This window comes from Hyperolius riggenbachi, chromosome 3 (genome assembly GCF_040937935.1).
Source record: "Hyperolius riggenbachi isolate aHypRig1 chromosome 3, aHypRig1.pri, whole genome shotgun sequence".
Classification (NCBI taxonomy): domain Eukaryota; kingdom Metazoa; phylum Chordata; class Amphibia; order Anura; family Hyperoliidae; genus Hyperolius; species Hyperolius riggenbachi.
Genome location: NC_090648.1, coordinates 88,968,232 through 88,985,202, shown reverse-complemented (window position 1 = coordinate 88,985,202; position 16,971 = coordinate 88,968,232). Strand labels below are relative to the sequence as shown.

Genomic DNA, 16,971 nt, shown 5'->3' with positions numbered 1-16,971 from the left:
GCTTTGTATTGAAGTCCATGTCCAGTCTTCATTGCAGTTCACACTCATAGTAGAGTCCCAGGCATTATGCAATGGACCACTGTGAATGCAGCCTTAAAGTGTACCTGTGACAAGAAGTGTCTCAGGTACTTAAGGCCACTCATCCCTCTCCGTCTCCCTGGGTAACTCCGGTCCCCCAAATTCCCCCCTGAAAGCTTGGCCGAGGCGCGTATGCCAAACGCACTCCCTGGCTCGCTCCTGCACCTGGGAGTGTTCTGTGCTTATCAGTAGTACTGTGCAGACGCAGAACGCTCCCAGGGACAGGGTAGCGTGCCTGGCCACGCATGCGCAAATTAGTGCTACTCGGCCAGGCTTTCGGGATAAATTACGGGCAACCAGGGAGACTGCAAGGGACAAGCGGCCTTAAAGGGGCTTCAGGAAGCCCCAGGTAAGTTTGTTACCCGAGACGCTTCTCATCTCAGGTTCCCTTTAACTAGTTCCATGACGTGAGTCTCTTGTCCAAATCTTCTACTCTAAAGATGTCCAGCACTAAAAGCTGCTGCTACGATCGTGCGTGCGCTCTCCTGCTGCTCGTGCACGAGCTTGTGCCTGCTGCTGCGATCGTGCATGCACTCTCCTGCTGCTCGTGCATGAGCTTGTGCCTGCTGCTGCGATCATGCACACTCCTGCTGCTTGTGCACGAGCTTGTGCCTGCTGCTCATGCACGAACTTGTGCCTGCTGCTACAATCATGCGTGGGGCTCTCCTGCTGCTGCAATCATGCACTCTTGCTGCTTCTGCACAGGCTTGTGCCTGCTGCTGCAATCATGCATGGGCTCTCCTGCTGCTCATGCACAAGCTTGTGCCTGCTGCTGCGATCGTGCATGCTCTCTCCTGCTGCTCGTGCATGAGCTTGTGCCTGCTGCTGCGATCGTGCATGCTCTCTCCTGCTGCTCGTGCATGAGCTTGTGCCTGCTGCTGCGATCGTGCACACTCCTGCTGCTTATGCACGAGCTTGTGCCTGCTGCTACGATCGTGCGTGCGCTCTCTTGCTGCTTGTGCACGAGCCTGTGCCTGCTGCTGCGATCATGCACTCTCTTGCTGCTTCTGCACAGGCTTGTGCCTGCTGCTGCGATCATGCGTGGGCTCTCCTGCTGATCATGCACGAGCTTGTACCTACGCTCTCCTGCTGCTCATGCATGAGCTTGTGCCTACGCTCTCCTGCTGCTTGTGCACGAGCTTGTACCTGCTGCTACAATCATGCGTGGGGCTTTCCTGCTGCTGCGATCATGCACTCTCCTGCTGCTTCTGCACAGGCTTGTGCCTGCTGCTGCAATCATGCATGTGCTCTCCTGCTGCTTGTGCAAGAACTTTTGCCTGTTGCTGCGGTCATGCATGTGCTCTCCTGCACGAGCTTGTGTCTGCTTCTACGATCGTGCATGCGCCCTCCTGCTGTTTGTGCACAAGCTTGTAATGGCTGCCACACAGTGATTGGTCTGATCACTAGGGCGACAGCTCGGGGACCCAACGCTGTATAGATGCATTGCTGTACTGTTTCGTACTAATGCATGTATACATCACGGGGGTCCCCAAGCTGTCGCATGCAATCGCTACAGATGCACAGGCTGATGATAATGGAACGCTACATGCCCAACTACTGACAAAATATGGCATATGTAGTATTGTTTTAACCGGGACGAGCTAAATGTGTTTTGAGGTGGTTTAAAACTGTGGCTCTTGTTATGTGCAGATTAGGAAGGGTGAAACATAAAAAAAAAAAGTATAATTATTTCAATTATGCCTAATTTTCACCAATAAAATGCATGTAAAGTTAAAGAATTCTTGGAAAAAAATATTAATAAAAGAAAGCCTAGATTGCTCTGAAAAACAAACAAACAAAAAACGTATCGCTTTGAAAGCATAAGTAATAAAAGGTTATTGCTAGATCAATAGCTACACAGCCAAAACTGTCAGGAATCTGAGTAGGAACCCAGTAATGCAAAGTGGTCATGCATACTATCAGGCTATGTTCACAGTGGGACGTTATTGTCCTGCGTTAAAAAAGTAATTTTAACGCAGTTTACCGCACTGCAATGTTAAGGCTATGCGCCTTAAAGAGACTCTGAAGTGAGAATAATTCTCGCTTCAGAGCTCATAAACCGCCGCTATTGCGCCGCTAAACGGGGGTCCCTTCACCCCCAAATCCCCCCCCCCCCCCCCCCGCAAGACTTGGTTGTGGATTTGGTTGTTCCTGGAGGCAGGGCTAACGGCTGCAGCCCTGCCTGCAGTCGCGTCTATCAGCGGCGCATCGCCGCCTCTCCCCCGCCCCTCTCAGTGAAGGAAGACTGAGAGGGGCAGGGAAGAGGCGGAGAGACGCGCGTGGGGCAGGGCTGCGGCGGTTAGCCCTGCCCAACCAGGAAGCGCTCCCCCGCTGCACCGAGGGGATTTGGGGGATCAGGGACCCCCGTTAAGCCGCGGGATAGCGGCGGTTTAGCAGGGGCACACATGCCCCTGCTATCTATGAGGTCTGAAGCGAGATTTATTCTCGCTTCAGACTCTCTTTAACAGTGCGACATTAACATCATCTTTGGAATTGTTGCGTTACGGTAATGCACTGCTGCAGTGCGTTACCTCTAAACACAGACCTTAACAGATACAGGGAAGCATCCTTTTCATTGCCTGTATGCTTCACTGTATCTACTATATGAGACGGTAAGGAAGCGCAAATGTGCGTTGCAACTTTTTTGGTGCGTGGAGTTCGCTTTTTTTGTGGAAAAAGAAGGGCCAACACTGTATATATATTGACTCTTTACATAAAACTTGATGAAATAATCAATAAAAGCTTTTGAAATGTAGGAAATGAGTGTCATTACACTTCTACACACCACATAAACAACAGACAAAAAGATTCTAAAAATACTAAAGCTGCCAACTTTGTGAAAACCAGATTTGTGCCATTCTCAAAACTTTTGGCCACGACTGTAATAACCAACATGTACGGCTTTTTGCCAACAATATTTTTACATGTAAAATGAAAAACACAGAACAGTAACATTCGGAAGAAAACCTCATACTGTTAGGGCCCTCATGGCTTTTCTTTCATAACTGGACAGGATGGTGGAGTGGCATAGTGGTTAGCGCTGTCGCCTTGCAGCACTGGGTCCCTGGTTTGAAAAGCGCAGGCACTATCTGCATGGAGTTAGGCCCAGTGCACACCAAAACCGCTAGCAGATCCGCAATACGCTAGCGGTTTTGGGAGCTGATTTCAGAGCGATTCTAGGTATGTTTAGAGAGGTTTTCTAAACATACCTAGTGGTTTTGGGTGCGTTTTTGTGTAGCAGATTTCATATATTGTTACAGTAAAAGCTGTTACTGAACAGCTTCTGTAACAAAAATGCCTGGCAAACCGCTCTGAAGTGCCGTTTTTCAGAGCGTTTTGCGTTTTTCCTATACTTTACATTGAGGACGAAACGCTTCCGAAAACCGCAAACGTGCAGCAGGAGGCGCGTTTGTGGCTTGGCAAAAACCTCAAACCGCCGGTGTGCACCATCCCATTGCAATACATTAGCCAAGCGTTTTTCTAGGCGGATGCGGCCGGCGGATCGCTCCAAAAACCGCTCGGTGTGCACTAGGCCTTAGTCTGCGTGGGTTTCTTCCGGACATCCTGGTTTCCACCCACATCTCAAAAAATTGGCCTTAGACCACAATGCATATACTACACGACACATACATAGACACAGGGCTATGGTAGGGATTCGATTGTGAGCCCCTCTGAGGGACAGTTGTTTGACAAGACTATATACTCTGTACAGAGCTGCAGAAGATGTTGGCGCTATACTAAATAATAACTGTATACATCAGGACTGGACAAATCCTGGGACCAGGTAGCCAAAATGACTAACAGTTTCACCCCCACCAAGTGCCTTTTTTAGTGTTCCCCATATATGTTCCTGTTTCAGTGTCCCAAAATCATTTAGCTTATGCCCATTTTCCCCTTATTTGTGCTCAAGTGGATGTATGGGCAGAAATACTCTGCATTATTAGACAGTATTACATTGCATGGATACGCAAGACCAGCATTATCTTTCATTATTTGTGGCTGGGGTTTTCACACTGGTATACTGACAACAGTCTCGGATGCCCCAAGCTAGAATTCCTACAGAGCAGGTCCTGTCACTTTTATGGGCAGGTACCGCAGAATTGCATTAGATACACTGATTTAGTAATTATGGTGGCCAGCACATTCAGTAAAGACGTGGCCAGTTGTGCAGCGATCCCTCCATGCCTGTCACACCATCAACTTGCAGTTGTACCACTCAGGCAGGTTGGTAATCAGGAGTCTAACACAGTGATCTGCAAACTTGGCTCTCCAGCTGTTAAAAAACTACAAGCCCCACAATGCATTGCCTTGCAATTGCCTTTATGAATCATGACTGTGGTTCTCAGACTCCCGCAATGCATTGCGGGACTTGTAGTTCCTTAAGAGCCAAGTTTGCAGATCACTGGTCTAACGCGTTCAAAGAAAACCATGTAGGCAAATGGAGTTTACTTCAGGAAAGTGTAAAAAATGTATGTTTTAGAGAACATTGGTACTACAAAGTATTCTGTGATGCACTGCCACATCTGATGCCATGCCTCACAGTGTGGCCTTATTGAATGAAGGGAAAGAGGCTTTGAATCATTGCTAGCAATGGCCGTGTCTAGGGGAACTCATGGAGAAGCATGCGATTTGTCTGATCAGCTGATGGAGCTCTGCAAAGCTCTGATTTGCTGTGATCACATCCTGCTTTAGCACATGATCATGACTAGAAAATCAGAAACTTATCACCTGACCAAACTGATCACATGCTTCTCTGAGTTCTCCTAGAAATGTCCATCACTAAACAAGCATTTGTTTATGAGGAAGAAAGCAAAAGGCCTGTGTGCTGCATTTCAGCCAAGTCCACTAACGCAGAAGAACTCGTCTGGTGTGAAATAGCCTTCCTGCCACATTTATATAACATTTACGTGTGTGCGCGCATGCGTGAAGAGAATGAAGGGGGGCACAAAAATCAGGTTTCGCTCAGGGTGCTGTGAAACCTAAGGCCTGCCCTGAGTGTATCTCTGCCCTTAGGGCCCACTAGAATGCTTTTAGCCACACTTTGGAATGGACTGCAATTCCAGAAGCGCTAGGCTAATAAAGGTCAGTTGCCGCCAAAAACCCCACAGGAACAATTGCGCTTAGTGAAATCCCAATCACAGGTTCCGCAGAACTGTTTGGAGTGATTGCGCTTCAATGCTAAGTATAGGAGCTCTGCAAAATCACTTAATGATTAAATGATTTATTGTTCAAAAGTGATTTTGTAATTGGTTTTGTGCGCCACAATTGACTTTGAATAAAGTTTTCCCTAAATGCCAGCAGCTTCCTATGCGTAGGCCCGCTTCCTCGCACAGAAGCAAAGCATCATGTGCAAGGGGGCGGGGCAACCCTCCAGAAGCCGGCACACGTGGGCCTGGCATGTAGGGAAAACTATTCAACTGTCAGAAAACAAATCGCATGCAAATCGTGCATCTAAAATCGTGTAGCTAAAAACTGAGCTATAGAACTCTCAGTAACTAAACATTCTGCAAAGATCACGCACCAGCAGTAAAGATGCGACCCACCTGTGATAAATTTTAGAATGTAAAAAAGACTGAGGAAAGCTTTTACAATATGCAAACACTGACTACATAGTCTATAAATGAATGTTGTAGTAAAAAAATAAAATAAAGTGTTAATTACGTTACTTTCACTACAGGTCCTCTTTAATTATTTAAATGAAATTACTTGAGAATTCACTTTGACGAAGCAAAGCAAAGCTCAAATCTAACGGCATCAGTTCAGACAAGTATGAAAACAAAAAAGAACTCTTGCACTGCAGCAACAGTAAAGTCAGGTTCGGTTCTCGACTTTTTGCTGCCTGAGGCAAACTTGTTAGGATGCGCCCCCCACCTCCGATTTGGAACGACCGCACGGCACCAGACAATTTACTCTGCTTCATTGAATGTTCTCACATGACATGCCGCAGCTTAACACAATAGCGCACTGGCTGGCTGTGAGTCTGTGACAAACACACTGCTCACCCTCAGCAACTCTATTCCACCTCAGGAAGGTACACACAGTACAAAAACGCTGCCCCTGATGCAAATGTTTCACCTTGCTTCATGAGAGAACTGGCCCCGAGTAACTTGCAGGAACAGATTGTGGGGGCTAGTGTCAACCACGCTCTTAGTTTCTCTCCATGCCCTGGGCACCTGCCTCAGTTGCTTTGAGATGATATGGCTCTTGTAAGGTGAGATGTATATATACACACACATTTGTTTGTTGAGTGGGGCAGCTGTTGAATAGGCAGGCCTGCTGATAAACAGTCTACAGTCATTCATTTAATAGAAATACACAAAGCATAAAAGAGCTGCGACTCTTTACACAACGGGGTCAGAAATGTTAGGCGAGGCTGGTCTAATCAGTTTAAACTGAAACCTCACAGTGCTCATTAGAGTTGTGTAACACCCAGCCTCAGCTGCTGCAGCCCTGGAGCCCAGATATGGAGGGGTCTGTAGTGGGAGGCAGCCACAGCAGAGCCAGGAAATAGATGTGCTTCTGGATACCACACTGACAGCTACTGGGCAAGCCTTTCAACCTTCCACACTCACTACTCAATGCTTAAAGAGACACTGAAGCGAAAAATAAAATAAAATGATATAATGATGTGTATGTTTAGTACAGCTAAGAAAAAAAAAACATTAGGAGCAGAGACATGAGTCTAATATTGTTTCCAGTACTGGAAGAGTTGAGAAACTCCAGTTATCTATGCGAAAAAGAGCCACTGAGCTCCACCACTTTCAAAGTGGCAGAGAGCTCTGTCTTCTGAAGCTTATCTCAAGTGTCTGGCACTGTTTTTTTCTCTGCAGAGGACAGGTCAAAAGTTCACTAGCCTGCTCTATAAAATCATTTAGAATGCTGAGTAGTGTGTAAACTGCAAATATTACAGAATGATGCAATGTTATAAAAAACAAACTACATAACTGAAAATAAAAATATGAGAATATTTTCTTTGCTACTAATGTTTTAGTATATATCTGTACTACACAACCAATTCATGATATTTATTTTTTCGCTTCAGTGTCTCTTTAAAGAGACTCCGTAACAAAAATTGCATCCTGTTTTTTATCATCCTACAAGTTCCAAAAGCTATTCTAATGTGTTCTGGCTTACTGCAGCACTTTGTACTATCACAGTCTCTGTAATAAATCAACTTATCTCTCTCTTGTCAGACTTGTCAGCCTGTGTCTGGAAGGCTGCCAAGTTCTACAGTGTTGTGGTTCTGCTATGAACTCCCCTTCCAGGCCCCTCTATGAACACAGCCTGTGTGTTATTTAGATTAGAGCAGCTTCTCTCTTCTCTCTTATCTTTTACAAGCTGCATAAATCGTCCTCTGAGCTGGCTGGGCTTTCACATAGTGAGGAATTACAGACAAGGGCAAAGCTGTTTGCAGGAAGAAAAGAGCAGCCTGAAACTTCAGTGCATGAGAACAGGGGGAAAGAAACACACAAATGATCTCTTGAGATTCAAAAGGAAGGCTGTATACAGCCTGCTTGTGTATGAATGTATTTTCTATGTGTGGACATACTGTACATCAACCTACTTCCTGTTTTGGTGGCCATTTTGTTTGTTTATAAACAAACTTTTTAAAACTGTTTTTAACCACTTTTAATGCGGCGGGGAGCGGCGAAATTGTGACACAGAGGGTAATAGGAAATGTCCCCTAACGCACTGGTATGTTTACTTTTGTGCGATTTTAACAATACAGATTCTCTTTAAAGCAGACCTGAAGTCAGAACGTCCTCCCTGCTCTAAAAAATGCACAACAGCATAATAACCTTTAAAGAAAAACATTTCTTCGTTACAGTGGATATAAATCCTAAAATAAATCTACACAGTTTCTACTCCCTGATTCATGGAAGCAGACATATTGTTAACATCCTGTACTTTCAAATGAGCTAATCTGCCATCTCTGCCATGGCAGTCATGTGACACAGGGAAGAGATCAAATTACAACTTGTGATAAGACACAAATGAGGGGTGAATTAGACAGGCTAAACTCTCTGAATACATACAGGGTGCATTTCTCGGTTTTCCTTCTGTCCTGTGCAAGAGTTCAGGTTCAATTTAAAGAACGTTTTAAACATTTCTTTGTTGCAGCTGACACAAATCCTGCAATAAATCTACAGTGTATCTACTTCCTGCTTTCAAGGAAGCTGACATATTGTTAACATCCTGTGTTTACCAATGAGCTCTCTGATGTGGCAGTCAGCTGACACAGATGAGGGATCAGATTACAACTTGTGATTAGACACAGATGAGGGGGAACTAGACATGCTAAACTCTCTAAATACACACAGGGTGAATTTCTCTCTGTTTTCCGTCTGTCCTGCGCAAGAGTTCAGGTCCGCTTTGAAGGAGACCTGTACCTACAGCTCAAGTCACTAGTACAAAATGAGCCACTGAACACACTGCGATCCAAAGGGCATCCCGACAGATCCAGACACGGGCCGCATATCACTATGTGACAGCACACAAAGCGGCATGTCATGCAAAGCTATGGAGCCCAGTGATAAACCTCCAGAGGAAAAACACAGGAAACTGCAACGCCAGATTAAACTGCTGAGAAGGACCTACAAGGGATTGCAGAGCATTGCACAAGCAGAAAGTTATTTAGGGATTACTTTAACCAAACATGAAGAGGGCAAGATAACAGAAGCATGCAGAGCATTGCAGAGCGCCGTGCGTGCCAGAACAACGCTCACAAGGCAGACAAGGGGAACAGTCTCTCTGCTTACGAGAGGCGCAAGTGTCATTAGCAAAATCCCCATCCAATGACCGGTTACCAGCACGGACTTCCTTATGATATTCCACAGAACGCACAACATTCCCAACAGACCTTGCAAGACGGTACCGAGAGCCTCACCATCCCCTGGCAAAGGCAAGTCAAATAAACAGAATATAAAGTGACTTGCACTGCACAGTTAGTTGTGGGTCCCTACCCCGCACACTCACTCTCCCGGTCCCAGCTCAGCAGGTTGCTAGGTAGGCTGGGGGGCGGAGGGCTGACCGGCCGCCCCTGCTCCCTCCCTGGACCCGGACTCCGGGGGCCACGGTGGAAAACCCGCGAGGCAAAGCTCTCCAACTTCTGTAGGGCCGACATCCTGAGGCCCCCTTCTTCAAGACGAGACAAGTGCTGAGGCTCTCACATTCAGAACGGACAGGACAGGTGGTAGTGATGGCGAAAGGAGGACAGGAAGTGGAGAATCAGGCAAAGGAAATAACAAGCAAAAGGGGTCTACAAAAAAGACACAGGTGGACAGGCATGGCAGGAGGATAGAGAGATTGTACATGAGAGAGCGAAGCAAGTAGGATATGACATGAGAAGACAGAACATGTTAAGTATTAGGGAGAGGTGAATTATCCAGTTCCTCTGTGAAGAGGCTGCAGGGCAAGAATGAGAGAACTCAAAGTAATAGAGCAAGCATGCGAGACAGGAGGAGGCAAGACGGGGCAGGGAGAGACAGATACACTACTGGGTGTCACAGGGAGAAAGCAAGAGACCTAGTGCCAGGGAGAGAGGCAGAGACTGCTTGTCCTCTTATCAGCTTGCTACAGGTCTCTAGATGACAAGGGGTGGGGAGGGGGAGCCCAGATAAAAACAAAGGGGAGGAGAGAGACCTGCAAGTGAAAGGAGGGAGAGAAGTTGAAGAAACATTGTGATGGCTGAAGACAGAGAGCCAGAGAGGAGGTGACAGGTCGCATGAAGACTGGAAGAAGATGAGGACGGGCAGGTAGGGTGGGGGTGGATAGGTGAGCAGAGGAGCGGATTAAGACGAAGACAAACAGTGATGAAAGGGCAGGGTCCAGCACAGGGACACTAATGTCAACAGTCTCTGCTGGTCACACAAACTTCTGTCACACCTTAAGCTGAAAATTCTCACCACAAAGCCCGCAGATGATTGATCAGGGGATATGCGGCAACGAGTGTATCGAAGAAACGATCGTTCCCCGATCCACCTTCCACAATTGTATACATGGGAATAAATGGCGGGTTTGTATGCAGCCTTGAACAATCGCGGTAATTAACGTGGGGGTCAGCGGCGATCAGATTGACCGTCGGATCAGTCATGACTGTTCAAATTGAACGATTATCGCGCGCATTCAGCTGTCGTTGAAAATCATTTAATGAACTGTGTAACGATGTTGCGGAATATTGCAAAAAAAAAAAAAAAAAAAATTAGTTCATCGCGCAAAATCGTTTGGGAAAATCGCTTAGTTGTTATGGGCCTTTATGCCTGATACACACGATGCAATTTTTCATCAGACTACCAGTCAAATTGTTTATATCCAGCTGGTGTGAATTGTTTTCCGATTGTTTTTGTTTAGAAGTGATTGGAAAATCGATCAGAAAAATGATCAGACCTGTCAGAAATAAATTGATTCGATCGTCAATCTGACAGAAAATTGCATTGTGTGTACAAGGCATGAGACCCCCTTTCCCATTTGTGCCTTGCTGGTTGCGTTTTCAGCAACGCATAGTATATGCCCCAGGACATCCGATGTGCACACACTGCACTGTCTGACAATTCCAACCATATGTTGCATTTGAGCTCAGTAACGCAACCATTTGCACAAACGCAATGCAATTTTATTCATGAAAAATAAACTAGCTGGTGGTGCGCACCATGCTGCGTATGTCAGCACTGTGGACGTCACACACCATCCAATCAGTGCCACGGCCAATTGCGCCAGGCCAATCGCAATGGGGCAAGGCAGAAGGGGGTCTGTTACAGGGCGGACGAAAACCCATACGCACAGCGGAAGGCTTGGAAATTATTATAAATGGTATCTGCACTGCATCGGGGAGAATTTAATAGCAACGCCAATGCAGTGCATTGCTATGGCTACCTGCACTGTACGCAGCGTGTAAGTGGAGAAATGGCCAAACACCACAATTGGTTTTCTTAAAGTGAACCAGAGACGAAGCACCTTCTTGTATTTTACCATATATATCAGTGGGAACATTAGAGGAAACCCCTACCCTGCTCTCTGTTTCATTATTTAATGTTCAGCTTGCTTCTTATCAGCTCTGATAAAATCCCCGACTGAGCATTCAGTCTGGCTTTGCTCAGGAATCTTTATAGCAAAGTCTCTTCTCTGTTGTATTTTCAAGCCCAAGCCTGTCCCCTTGTGGCTCTGTTATAATGACTCAGCTATAACAATTCCTGAGCAAAGCCAGACTGAATGCTCAGTCAGGGATTTTATCAGGGCTCCTAAGAGGCAAGCTGACCAGTGAAGAATGAAACAGAGCAGGGTAGGTGTTTTCTCTAATGTTCCCACTGATATATTTGGTAAAATACATGAGGGTGCTTCATCTCTGGTTCCCTTTAAAAGTCAGATACTTACCTATGGACAGCGAAACCTCTGGATCCTATAGCGCCTTCCCTGTTCTTTTTAATTCTCCTAGTTCCAGTGCTGTCATCCCTGTTTAAACTTGCCACCTCAAGAGGCTTCGGAGACACTCGTGTACCCAATAGCACAGTGCGGAGCCAACTGTCTTCGGAAGCACTTGACCAATTGGTTGAATACACAAACAGGGTGACAATGCTGGAACGAGGAGAGCATGTAGGCAAATTTTACATGCACATTTGTGCATTTACATTTTTACTTTTGGGCAATTTTTTTTATTATTTTTTTTTTTACACAAAGAAAGTCCTATTGTTATTGACCACGTGTGCAAAAACGCACACAAATTTTGCTTATGATTTTGCTGCGTGCGAAAAATAGCAACACTGTTTGGGCCTGAGCCCACTAACGTAGTTGTGTCCGCTTCTGTCCGTTTTTCAGAATCTGCAACATTGATGTTTAACTGAAAAGTGGACACAACTGAGTCAGTGGGCTCAGGCTCTTAGTTTTTTTTTCCTAGGCGGGATTTTTTTTTTTTTTTTTTTTTTTTTTTTTTACACATATAATGGAAACGTCCCCATAGCAATTATTTGCTGAAAAAAAATACACAAATTCCCACCTAGTGGAAACAGGCCCTTATATGCTTTCTTACACACAGAGGGTATACAAGTAGAGAGCTAAACAACCAGGAAAAAGCTCCCAGCTGGCCATCATATCTACGATCCAATCTTCACTGAAACCCACATACTGGACTGTGTTATTTGAACAGCATATCAGTACTGTTTTGAGTCTTCAGACTGAACTCTGTCACCTGCTCAGTTCAGGGTTGGAGAGACTCCCACAGCAGGTCCTTGAGCTCAGAGCTGTGGAGTCAGAACAAAAATCATCTGACTCCAACTGAGACAACTCAGCCTAATTTTTAAGCACAAAAAAAAAAATGTGCTGAAAAGTTACCCCCTCTGTTTATATGCGAGTCAGTGCAGCAGAATGGATGGTGAAGCAGGCTTTGTTACTGGCAGAGGAGCGTAAGGATTGTGCATTAGTGTTCCTGCTCTTGTCAGCTGGCTCCCTGCTGTGTCCATGCCCCCATCCCCTGCAAGAAGACTGCCTGTGTCCCCAGGCTTGTGGAGCAGAGTATGCAAGCAACGTGTCAGTGGTGCAACGATCAGGAATTCTTCCTGTGTGGCAATTGCTGTGTCTCATTTCAATGATGTCATCTAGTGGCGTCTTGAGAGACAGCTGAATCATCCTTGAGGCACATCTGACTATGGGGAGGGGGAATGACTTGTACTGAGGGCACATCTGGCTGAAGTGGAGGGGGCTATACTGGGGAGGAGTTTCATACACGAGTCAATCACTTTTTCCTGGTTTCTGGTGGAAAAGTGGGTACCTCGACTTATGCACGGGTCGGTTTATATGCAAGTATAAAACGGTAATCTTGTCAGATCAGGATGACAAAAATGAGATGACAATGTCATAAACACCTGATCTGCTGCATGCTTGTTCAAGGTCTATGGCTAAAAGTATTAGAGACAGGATCTGCAAGATAACCAGGCAACTGGTATTGCTTAAAAAGAAAAAAATATGGCAGCCTTCATATTCTCATCATTTCAGTTGTCCTTTAGTGACAAAGACAAGGACGCACTGTCATCCAAACCCCGCCCACCGCCACTATTGTCCCTGCTTTGCTCTATAGGCTAGTCAGGAGAAAATGTTGTTGCCATGAATCAATCACAGTGATCATGAGTGAAAAAAAAAAAAAACTTTGGTCCTTAAAGTAAACCGGAGATGGGGAAACAAGTTTTATTTTACTTAGATGGAGTTTTCTTTCAGTCCCTTGTAACCTTACATGTCCCTCTGTTTCCTTTTGGTCCATTGCATTGTGCCACTGTGCCCCTCCTGCGCATGTACAGCCCTGGCATTCTGTGCACTATCGAGGAGGCCATATGGTAGTCCTACTTCCAATTGTCTAATGGCAGGCGTGTACCGTTAGTCTAGTGGCTGTAAGACCACAGAGGTAAATGGAAACTAACTGTCTGATTTTCTGGCACCACAGGAAAGGGTAGGGCAGTGGACTTTTTTGGGGAAAATTTCATTGCCCTACCCTTTCCTGTGGTGACAGGAAGTCACAGTCTCCTCCACATAAAGTGTTGCTGCCAAACCCCCTCTCCAAAAACAAGTACGGCAAACCTAATTCTCCATTGTTAAGCATATTTTAGTTTCCACTTATACAGTTATAAGTTAAAAACGTGAACTATTTTTGAATTTAGTAATCTGCCCTGCCTGGTCTGCAAATCACACACTTCCGTCACATCATACAGCCAATCAGTGGCAGTCTTAGGGCTGGTTCACACAGACGTCTGGCAAGCTTTTGGCAAACGTCACATTTAAACATCCACGTTAAATGCCAAGGTTTGGACACTAGCTTTTGCGAAGCCTTCAAAGCTAGTGGTTCAAGTCCCTACACTGCTTTCCTGGGGTTTTCCACCTCTGAAAGAAACATGTTGCTGTCGAGAAGCAACACCAGGCTTTCATGAAAGCCTGTAAAAGCTTGCCTCGAACAGTCCTATTCACTTGAATGGGGCAGTGGTAGATCCCGAAAAACATTGCGTCCGAAACACCATAAAAGTTTTCGTGTGAACCAGCCCTTACTCGGCAGACTGGAGATCGGAGTAAGCAATAAAAAGGACAGTCACGGAGATGGCATTGGAAAATCACCCCTGAAGGGCTTTACAACGTGGTGTGAGAATCATAAAAAAAAAAAGCTGACAACAAATTTCAAATCGTTTGAAAAATAAAATTGTTCTAATAAAATGTATATCAGTCTTTTTTTTTTTTAAACTTTAAATACCCTTTAAAGAGAACCTGTACTGAGTAAAAATATTTAAAATAAACACATGAGGTAACTTCAAATGAACTTTACATAGTTACCTTGCCATCAGTTCCTCTCAGAAGCTCACCATTTTCTTCTGCCAATAATCCCTTCCAGTTCTGACAATATTTTGTCAGATCTGAAATATATCAGTTGCTGTCAGTAAAATATCAGTTGCTGTCAGTTATAGCTGAGAGGAAAACTGATGTACCAGGTAATGTCCATGTTTCCCTATGGCTCAAGTGGGCGATGTTACAGTTTAACTGTGTGCTGACCAGAAAGCTGTTATGGGTAATGGCCATTTTCAAAATGGAGGACGGAAAATTCCCTTGATCACAGTGAACAAACAGGACGCGGGACAGGAGAAAGACACTGAGGAGTAGACTACATGGAAGCGAAGTATGACTTGTGTATGCTTATTTTGACTTTTAATTTTCAGTTCAGGTTTTCTTTAAAGAAAAAGTGACACCCATGCTAACCTAGAAATAAAAAAAACACATTTATAAGTAGATAAATTAAATACTAGTTCTACTTACATAACAGATGTATTGCACCATCCACGTTATGATTCCTGTGAATTTTATAAAGGAAAAGCAGAGGATCCTATTCTAGACAGTCTCCATCTTGGTTACCTTTGAATGAAGCTAATCCTGACATTTCCTTCCTCACTCTCTTTCTCCTCTCGCTAACTGTGTATTCATTACACGCCCTCCTCCCAGAGTTTTCAGACACTCCCATTGAGTCTATATACTAGGAAGTGCACTGTCTTATGTCATTAGAAGGAGGGGGAAATAAAGGGAAGAAGAGGAATATATTATAGATGAAAAGACCTCCCAGCATGCAACTGTTTTGCCAGCCGATGGCAATGGCAATTAAAGGGCCAGTGCTCCTAAGGTATGTGACGATTCCAAACCATAACAGCAAAAACAGTTTTGAAAGTTTTTAATGCAGGATTAGCATCTTTATCACTTAAGACACTCAGACCAGTTGCTGTTGAAATCTGATTTTTATTGTGACAATCCCGCTTTAAATTAAAACAGGCAAAATTAACCCCATCTAGCAGCTGGACTGGGCAGCAGCGCACACACACACACACACACACACACACACACACACACACACACACACACACACACACACACACACACACACACACACACACACACAGAACAGGCTGATAAATGTTATCTGGTGACGGCATTATAAGCAGGCACAAGTAAGGTAAACAGTAACACTGCAGCACATAATGATACCTCCTCAAGTACAGTAACTCCATCTAAACAGCATAAGGGCCCGTTCACAGTGCAGTAAAAAACATAGAATGCATTCACTGTCTGATTTTGCCTTCCGTAAAACACTTAAGTTATTCATAGGATACTTTCACACTATCAATTGGAACGTGAACGCAACTTGCACAGACTGGGCTGCAAATGCGAAAAATCTCAACCTGCTGCATTTTTTCGCAACTGTTTCACAATGGAAACCTATGGGAATGGACTGTTTGTTCCCACTAGGATGGTTGCCACATGCAGGACACCAACTCATCTGTCTGGTGGATTAGGTTCCGCTGCCACCAGACATTCAGTCCAAAGCAGATCAGAGCCCAACAGAAGCATGGCGTACTCCATTGGTTTTCAAAAAACTAATTGAATGCATGGAATGCTGCTTCAACAGGGAAAATCCTGAATGGTTCCTGGTGGACCAATAAGAATCCTCTCCGTTGCTAGGTAGGACTCCTGATGATGATATTTTACAATCCAACAGAGAGCCCCATGCTTCTGGCATGCTCTGATCGACAAGCGGAGAAGCGACTAAACATTAACAAGTGTACCAGGCACTACCCATCACCCAATGAGTGCCTTTACTGCTTGGATGCATGTTGAGGTGTACGCAGTAGAAGAATGGTCTGAGATGAGTGGAGACGTTTTTGTTTTGATCTTCTGTAAGTAAAGACTGGGCTGCCCTAGATTATTTTCCACAGTACACAAGCAATCGCACACCTACTAAATCATGCGAATCTCAACAGTGCACACCGACATCTGGCATCACCAAGCAGAGGCTGGCACGTTTCAACAGCTCAATAGAATAGACCTACTTATTTTTGTTAAAGGGAACCTGAAGTGAGTGGGCTATGGAGGCTGGCATATTCAATTTTAAACAATACCAGTTGCCTGGCAGTCCTGCTGATCCTCTGCCTCTAATACATTTAGCCATACACCATGAACAAGCATGCAGATCAGGTGCTTCTGACAGATCTGACTACATCAGCTGCATGCACAATTCAGGTGTGTGATTCAGACACTACTGATGCCAGAATGGTCAATAGAACTGACAGGCAACTGGGATTATTTAAAGCCAATGTAAATTGAAATAAAACAGATACTTACCTAAGGAGGTAGGACCTGGAGGTAGGACCTGGGTCCTAAAGAGCCTTCCCTCTCCTCTCCCAGTCCCAAGGGTGTATCAATCGCCATAGCAGCTGCTATGGGGTCCTGGAGCAGAGAGTGCCCAGGTGGTACGTGATGTATTCACCATTTACTTTCTTGCGTTCCTCCATCCTCTGATTTTGTCTCAATGCTCTTGGACTATGTGCAGTGTAGATTGCATGAGAATGTAAACTGCTCAATCAACTTCTATCCATAGGGCAGGGG

At 45.1% G+C, this 16,971-nt stretch overlaps 1 protein-coding gene across 4 annotated transcripts in view; it reads right to left on the bottom strand.

Annotated features, from left to right (window-relative positions):
- LOC137562814 (cAMP-dependent protein kinase catalytic subunit alpha) overlaps positions 1-16,971 on the bottom strand; it is a 120,271-nt gene that overhangs the window by 51,976 nt on the left and 51,324 nt on the right. Inside the window, exon 1 of one of the 4 annotated variants that reach the window (XM_068274527.1) lies at positions 9,055-9,640. The exons of the other annotated variants lie outside the window; for them this stretch is intronic. Within the exon in view, the coding sequence (XP_068130628.1) occupies positions 9,055-9,202 (148 nt within the window). The 5' untranslated portion in view covers positions 9,203-9,640. Of the gene's footprint in view, positions 1-9,054; positions 9,641-16,971 lie in introns of those variants that run through there. 4 annotated transcript variants of the gene reach the window in all.